This window comes from Hetaerina americana, unplaced genomic scaffold, assembly GCF_022747635.1.
Source record: "Hetaerina americana unplaced genomic scaffold, ioHetAmer1.1.p SCAF_12, whole genome shotgun sequence".
Classification (NCBI taxonomy): domain Eukaryota; kingdom Metazoa; phylum Arthropoda; class Insecta; order Odonata; family Calopterygidae; genus Hetaerina; species Hetaerina americana.
Window position 1 is genome coordinate 13,597,772 of NW_027286292.1, and position 8,438 is coordinate 13,606,209.

The following is an 8,438-nucleotide window of genomic DNA, read 5'->3' on the forward strand; positions in this document are numbered from 1 at the left end:
AACTAATTATTTTTTAGACGCTGAGGGTGGCAAGTGGAATTTTTGCTATCTATAACCCTGCAGTTGCTATCCCGTATTGTCCGTGGGAAGAAGGAGTCCTTGAGTCGGCTAGTTCTGGCATCTATTTCCCGAATTTTATAGGGTAGGAAGTATCTGTGTGAACCCACTTTAACCTTCCCACGGGTGGATTGCGAATTCACTTTCAACTGTGAGTGAGTGGGATTAGAGTCGTACATAGCCATCGGACGGAAGATGAGGAAAGGGTAGGGGCCTAAAACAGCATGATGCTCTCACGCGCCGAAAAGTGTTATTGCGTGACAAAGCATGAACTTTTGTCAGCAGTAAATTTGACCTGACATTTTCGACAATATTTATAGGGAAAATATTTTGTGCTGCGTAACGACCATAACTCAACTGCAATGGCTGAGATCATATCATGAGCCGGGAGGACAAAATGCTCGAGGTCACGAACAATTGTTGAAAAATAATTTTTCGATGTTCCAATGGCTGGGAAATAAAAACGGGAAATCCGACGGCTAATCTTGGCCCCTTCGTAAACAGCGTGGCTTAGGGGAGGATGATCCGGTTTCGGTGAAAGTTGTCGCGGAGGTTGAAGCGGGGGGGGGGGAACGTCTCGGAAATTGTAGTGGATGTCCTTGAGGCCGGAACTCGGCCAACGGAACAGAAGGAGGAGTGACTGGCTGAGAGCAAAGAGTTTGCGGGCAAAATGGAATCAAATGGTGCGTACGCAGGGGGCTTCTCTTATGAATTTGGGATGGAGAAGGAAGACACCCTGAACAATTACAGAAGATTGTTTCAACAGAGGAGGAAGAAGAAATCATTCGGTCTTATTATGATTCGCACGCCGGGGGTCCCTTATGGTATGAGAAGACAAAAAGTAAAGTGCTGGAGGTACTATTTTCCTGGATACACCATAGACATGGAGGTGTGGTGATGTACGTGAGTAAACTGCGCCCATCGGAAAATCCCGCACTATGGAAAGATTTTATTTTAATTTTAGGGCCACATTCCAGAATATCGGTAACAAATAGATACATATTTGAGGTCACTCATGAATTCACATAGTGGGCCAAATCTCATGCCACACCAAGTGGCGGGTCATTTTAAAGGTTTTGGGTGTAGTTGGGAATCTCCTTTGAAAATCCACACGAACAAGGGTGTCAATTTGAATCCGTTCATTTCCAAATGCGCTAATTAATCTGTGTGATGACAACACGAACATCACATAGCCAACACCAATCAAATGGTTAGATGGAGCGTTTTCAGAGGACATAATTAGGGTTGTTGACCCACGAACGGAGGATGAACGCGAATGGGATCAGCATTTTGATTCCAACATGCTTGTTTATCGATCGGCGGAACAGAATTACAGGACCCACGTCCTCTTTTGTAATGTTTTGAAGGGAAGTGCGGCTTCTGATTGAGTTGGTGTTGGGTTTCTCTTTTGTGCAAGCGGAGGTACGGCAGAGGAGAAAGGATGGTTACGTGAGACGCTTACAAGTGGAGCTCAAAAAAGAGCATCCTCTTACATGTGAAGAGTCCATCGTTGGCTCACCCCCGACAAAAGAAGCATTACGGCCATCGGTACCATGGCAACCTCTTTGAGGGAGGGGAGAGGGTTGGTTTAATGTGTACTACTCGTAGAGGGCTATGCGGGACCAGTTCATCGCCCAACGGGTTGGCTCCTTCTAAATTTAAGAATGCTTCCGATGCCACATGCAGAGGGAGATAGGTAAATAATCATCGGCGTCACATAGAGGTACATTTTAACCGCCGTAAAAAGTGGGAGGAGAGACCGAGAGATGGTGAAAACAGGGAACCAGAATTAACTGAAGGAGGCATTGAAACAATGCGTAGGTGGGGAGAGATCCAAGCCGTGGAGTGACAGTGAGTCATCACCAGCGAGGGTGACTGAAGAATATCCTCCATTCCTCGTGTGCCTCGAGAGTACGTGTATCAGCGGACGGCGGCGGAAGATGAGAATTCTCCAAATGAACGCCCTCGGGCGGACCCTAACATGATTCGGTATCCCAAAAGGATGACTAAGAGGCAGGTATATTCAAGCCTGGACTCTAAAGGAAGAAGGGAATCTGAGAGGCCTCCATTTGTTTTTTATTTCAGAAAATGTGGAAAGGACGTAGAGCACCACGGAGCTGAGGACACTACAAGCGTCACGTAAACCTGGGTGGAAGCTATCTTGCCGGCTTTTAAAAGGGGGGTTGGTGTGGTGGTTGGATCCATGATCGGCTGGAGAGCTTGCCTTTAGGCTTTCCTAGGCCATCGAAAATCTCCTCTGATGAGGAGGAGGGAGGACAGCTGGAACTTCTACAGGAAGTTGGTCTATCAGTAAAACCTCTACGAAAAGAATAGATGAGTGTTGCTCTTGCTCGGAAAGCAGGGAGACGTTTTCATTCTCTAACCCATCTTCGGCGACCGAGGCTACGCTAAGCATCGGAAGATTTGGGCGAGCAAAACCATTAAATCACTCTAGAATCACACACTGAAACCCAAAACATCCGATTATATCATTCTCTATCTACTAACCATATGTCCCCGCTGCACTATCTTCCAGTTACTACCAGTTTATTTAAGTACATATCATATCATAGATATATAAATATATATCATCATATATATTTATATATATGTGTATACACAAACAGACACACACACATATATATATATATATATATATATATATATATATATATATATATATATATATATATATATATATATATATATATATATATATATATACATATAATCATATTATATTATATATATATATATATATATATATATATATATATAATCATATATATATATATATATATACATATAATCATATTATATTATATATATATATATATATATAATCATATATATATATATATATATATTATAAGGTAATCTACCGGTTAAGGTAGGTTTTTGGATGGACACAGCTACTAAATAAAACATTTTGTCAATCCTAACAAAACACAAAATCCAGCAGCCTACTCTATACCAGGTCGCTCTTATATATTTCAGGCAACACCTGAAATTTGCCGTAAGAATCGGTCAATTCATAATTGCTCATCATATCTGATGGAAGAGTTTATCACAGTGCTGTTGGAGAGACAGCGTCATACTGTGAGTTAAGGTGATTCAAGGGGTTTGAAAAACTTCGCAATGATGCACCAAGCTTACATTTTTTCATAGGCTTTCAGAACAATAAATAATTATATGAGTCAAAATTACACTCGCCAATTAGCTTCACACCAGAAATTAGAACTTGGAGAACGAGAGCCAAAGTTAGCATTCATTTTAAGTGAGTCCCTTAACCACTAGCATATCCTCATACCTTGCACGACCAAATGGTGCGTGATGACATCTCGGCCGTGCTCGTTCCACACTCGGCACGTGTAGTCTCCGTCGTCGGAGCGCTGCACGTTGGGGATGAAGAGGGATCCGTCAGGGGCGAGACGGGCACGAGGGCGGCGGCTCCCCACCGGCGCCTCGCCCGCCAACCACTGCCGCTGCGGTGAGGGGGCTCCAACGGCGCGGCACGGCAACCGCACGTCCCGCCGCCACGCTACCGCCACCGTGCCACCAAAGGACGCAATGGCCGCGCCCACTGCACGCAGTGCCCACCGGGAGATGGGAAAAGAGTGGAGGGTGAGCTGTTAGCGAGCGATAGGGTGCAGACTCGACCTCCGCGTGGGTTGACACGCGACCACGGCCTTTCACCAAGTAAGTGGTTCGCAATCTGATTGCTCACCTCTGGACCTTCAAAGAGGTAGGATTCAAGGGCTGCCGGAAATTTGATGGAAACCGCTGGGGGAGCAGGCGAAGGGTCTTCTGCCCAGTGTCATTTTGAACTGCATTTTAAATATTTCAGTGAATCGCCATTTGAAACTGCACCAGCATTTACAAAATAGTTATCTCTATCTTCAAGAGTTAAAACCAAAGGTTAGCATCGAGTATTTTTTGCTTTGTCTTAAAAAGTTAGGTATTGCAATGTTTTTTCGTGTTTTGTTTCACATACATTCGTGTGTTAAATCAGTTGATTTTATATATTTTTAAAATTTCAAATTTAACGGCTTAGTTTAAGAAACATAAAACTGCATTCTTTTTCCAGATAATTGAGTCATGAATGCTGTCAGCATTATGATAATATTTAACGGTGTGGTAGCGGGGGATATGAGAGCAACAGCAGTATGTACGAGGGTAATTTGAAAATTTCTCGAAATAGAATAGAAATGAGTTCCTCACTTCGACTTGTGTTGTAGTGACGATTACCCTTCAGTACGCTGAAGAGGGCTACTTTGTGGCCGAAATACGCGTATTCGTATTCACCTTTCTTATCCTCTCCTTTTTTACCCCTTTTACCTACCTCATTATCCTTTTTTACCTTTTACCCCTTCTTGACTTGTGACGCTAGCCAACTAATTTCATTTTTACTTTGTTTAGAAAGGTAAACTGTTTACGGCTATTGGAGTTTCACATTTATTATATATTACTAGCCGTAAGAGCTCATTTCTATCAATATGCATATGTAGTATTTTCCAATGAGAGGAAAATATATTTTGTCAATGAAACCCATAAATAAAGTTAATATCATCTATGTTTTACTCTGTTTGTCCAATTAGATGTCCAGAATCAAGTTTGAAGTGCGTATTAATCATGCATAATTACGCCATAATGAATATGAAGGGAAAGAATTAATTCTCATTCTACAATGCCGACTCTCTATTTTCTATGAGATGGTCAGAATGTAAAAAACTGAATATAATATCCATATTTATTAGCTATGTGGATGTCATCTCCTCCCGGTAACCCTAAGGTCGTTGATTTAACTGCTCCTTCAAGATTGACTCTAGTGAAATCACGTTTTTAATATTTCGGTTTTATTATATGGTACACCATACGCGTATTAGTCTATAACAGCATAGACCAAATTCCGGCATGTCTCCGAGAATATTTATTTTTATATTTATAGAAGCAAGACAATCTCTCACCTGGACGTAACTTGGTGGAAATTTTTCATACTAGGCATTAATGAGGGAAGACTAACTTTGCAGATTTCACTAGAATTTTCATTTTGCACGACCATGGCTGCGATGCATTTCCACCAGATGGTATTGCCTAGAAATGAAATCATGGTCACACAATATAAACATCCTGATTGAATCTGCAAAAATTAGTGTTCCCTAATATACGCCTCACTAAAGTAAATTTGTAAGCATTGCTATTTATATATTAACTATAAATTAGGATCAACGAGCAAGTGTGGACTCATTTTTCTCAAACAGGATAAATTATAATCGTGAATCAAATATTGGAATCATTACACTATGAAACTCTAAGGATAGAGGAATTCCCAAATATGATCACAACTCTTCCGTGTTAATTAAATTAATACTTTTCGAATAAAATCTTTTAATTTGTGGGGCACAAAATTTCACGTTAAAGGGTATGATAGCATCTAGAGGCTCTCAGCCTTTTTGTAGCGTTATTTTGGTAAACAAGAAATGAGAGGAATTTCTAGATTTTAATTCAGGAAAACAGCGCTCATGTAATGAATCAGATACTTTTGATCAGAAGATGTGGAGATTTTTCGCAGAAAGAGCACACTTTTTGCGCTAATTGAATGTTGTGTTGAATGCTTGCAAGATTTAAGTCGGTAGATTTTATTCATTGTGTGAATGCTGCCCATCCTTCGTATAAAATGGCTAAACTTGAGGGAATGAATTAATACAGGCGTCCAAAGAGTTGACTGTGGGAGGGGCTTGCATTGAAGGCGTCCAGGGTGTGGAGCCACGGGCAAGCGGAGCGCTTACTGCTGTTGAAGGGGGATTCCACAAATTAAATGAGTTTCTGTGCACGAGAACGTCCGCTCCTCGGACATTTTGCTCATTGTTCCTGTGCCTTTTGCACTTCATACATGCTCTCACGAGAGCCCTTAGATTACACTCTCCGTGCGCGAGCAGCTTTTTCATTCGACTTACAAAATAAAGAATTTGCACACATAATCGCTCATTATTAGGAATTTTTAATTTTTTCAACCGTATACATTTGCTTTATACTTTACCGAGAATTTTCTTCCTTTGGCCAAACGAAAAAAGGATAAGCACGGCTTTTTCCTAATTACATGTGGCAAAAATGTCAAATCTTCTCATTTGGTTCATTAAGTAACCACTTCCTGCGATCTGCTCCTGACAAATTACTTGAAATAAGTCATATCCATCCCAAAATTAAATTTCGAGCAAAGAAATGATATATTTAATCTCCTATTTGGTGTAGTACTTGGTGTAATTTGTTTGGAAATGAATACAAAACTTTAAAACCTGCGGGTTTTAAAATATTATCTAAAGAATGGCTTTTCAAATCAGTTCATAAATTTTTAAATTGATACATTTTGAAATACCAAGCCAATTAATAAAATTACGATCAAATATAAGGCCACAGTCGTGCTATAGCCTGTAATCGTGTGATAATTTAAAAAAATAAATATTCCACACTTATTTTAAAGTCGTATTAAAATAATATCGTCACGGAAAACTCTTCTGTAGCATAATCAACGGCTCGTAAACAACTTAATATACAAGGAGTCAGAATTATTTTCCGATTTTATAAAACCTAGTTGCGTACCTTTTTGGTACATAGTACTCATCTAGCATTCCTTAACTTGGTAATAATTGGAAATTTTTACTCATACTCAAACAATTATTCTTCACATTGTCCAACACTCAAGTTTTAAATACAATGGATAAATATTGAGCTCTGATGAATCCTGCCCATTAGCGTATTTCGATCGGTGTTTCCCAGAGTAAAAAATTAAATATGCTGAGAAATACATAATTATAATAATTTTCCCCAGCATTAAAGGATGGAAATCAACGCCAGGCGTTTTGAATCACTGATACAGTTAAAGACATAAAAAACCGGTAAATGTGAAACTTCACCTTTCATGGCAACGGAATAATTCATACACGTCTTCCATTGGACAGGGAGTATTTTTACGCCATTAGCAATAATTGATGCTAATTATAAATTTGAAACGTAAATTGCTATCGTCTCATTACTAATACGATGAAGAATTATGTCTCTTCTTGGCAATAATATATGTAACAATATTTGACTAATATTTAACTTGCACCCTTCTACATTAACTCCCTAATTTGCATTTCACGCAAATCCACTAATTTTAAAGCGGGAAATCACCTAAATATGCTGGAGAGGGGGAAGCCAGAGGTTTGAAGAGATGTTTTAAAACTTTAATTGCTGGAAATTGAAAAACGCGAATGGAGCCAGTCGAAAAAACATTTCAGACACAGAGTGACCGTTTTTAGTGCACTTTACTATTGAACACTCAAATGCGGGAAGCAGTGAAAAAGGCCCAACTTGGGGGTGAAATATACTCCTTAGGACTCAAGTCATTGGATGCAAAAAACTAAAAAGTGGGAAACAGAATGGGACCTACACCATCGCTCAAAATGGTATTTCTATTTTAAAAATGCGTACATTTTGACGCGAAAAATTGCAATCCAAACTCAAAATGGAGCTTTCAACACAGCAACTAGAGAGTTTCACAATGCATTTTTATTTTCGTTGAAGACGAGACTGTAGAAAAAAGTCAACCACCACCATTTACACTGGCCGTCGAAGTATCCAAAATTGGAGATTGGTCGTGGGATCCGCGGTCTCAAGCCGCACAAAAGGATCGCATTTGAAATAGCGAGAATGGTAATGCACAAAAAAACGATCCTTGATTTCTCCTTATGATATATTCCCTTCAACCTTTTGCTTAGTCTGGAGACCATCACAACTCATCTCAATCTCGCCTTCTCGATTGCTTCAATTCACCTCATGAGTCAGTTGTTAAAATTACAAAACATTTTGGTTATCAGCGCTCCCTTCTCAATTCCATTTCAATTAGTCAACTTCATTTCAGAAATGTGATCTAAACAGTTCTCTATCCCCGACTCACAATGTAGATAAACATTTTGGGTCAAATAGACGTGTCCAAAGCTCATGTCATTCCCTTTCGTGGTGACCTTCAAAGATACTATTCGCTAGAATTTCCTTTTGCTCCTTTCCTTCGGTAGAATTTCCTCCGTTGATTTTGTGAATATTTTGACACAATATCTTTCAATATCATAAAAATGCTAGATGCAACTCATCCTCTTATTGCATTGGAAATTAATGTCTTATGTGAACCGAAGAGAAACACTTGGTGTTTTTAAAAGTTTGTAGTGATTAAATAGCTTTTTGTTTTCATCATTCAAAAATGACCCACATTGTAGAACCAGATACTTTAAACTTTCTTAATTTAGCCCTAAAAATTAATTCATGTAGTATTCGCTCTTGATTCTGCCAACGTCACAATTTTTGCGTTAGAGGTATGTTGATAGAAAATATGAGTTTATACT

General features: G+C 39.4%; 1 protein-coding gene across 1 annotated transcript in view; it reads right to left on the reverse strand.

Moving 5' to 3' along the window:
• LOC139685698 (cell adhesion molecule Dscam2-like) overlaps positions 1-8,438 on the reverse strand; it is a 523,226-nt gene that overhangs the window by 99,540 nt on the left and 415,248 nt on the right. Inside the window, exon 23 of the mRNA XM_071582700.1 lies at positions 3,368-3,640. Coding sequence (XP_071438801.1) covers positions 3,368-3,640 — 273 coding nt within the window. The remainder of the gene's footprint in view (positions 1-3,367; positions 3,641-8,438) is intronic.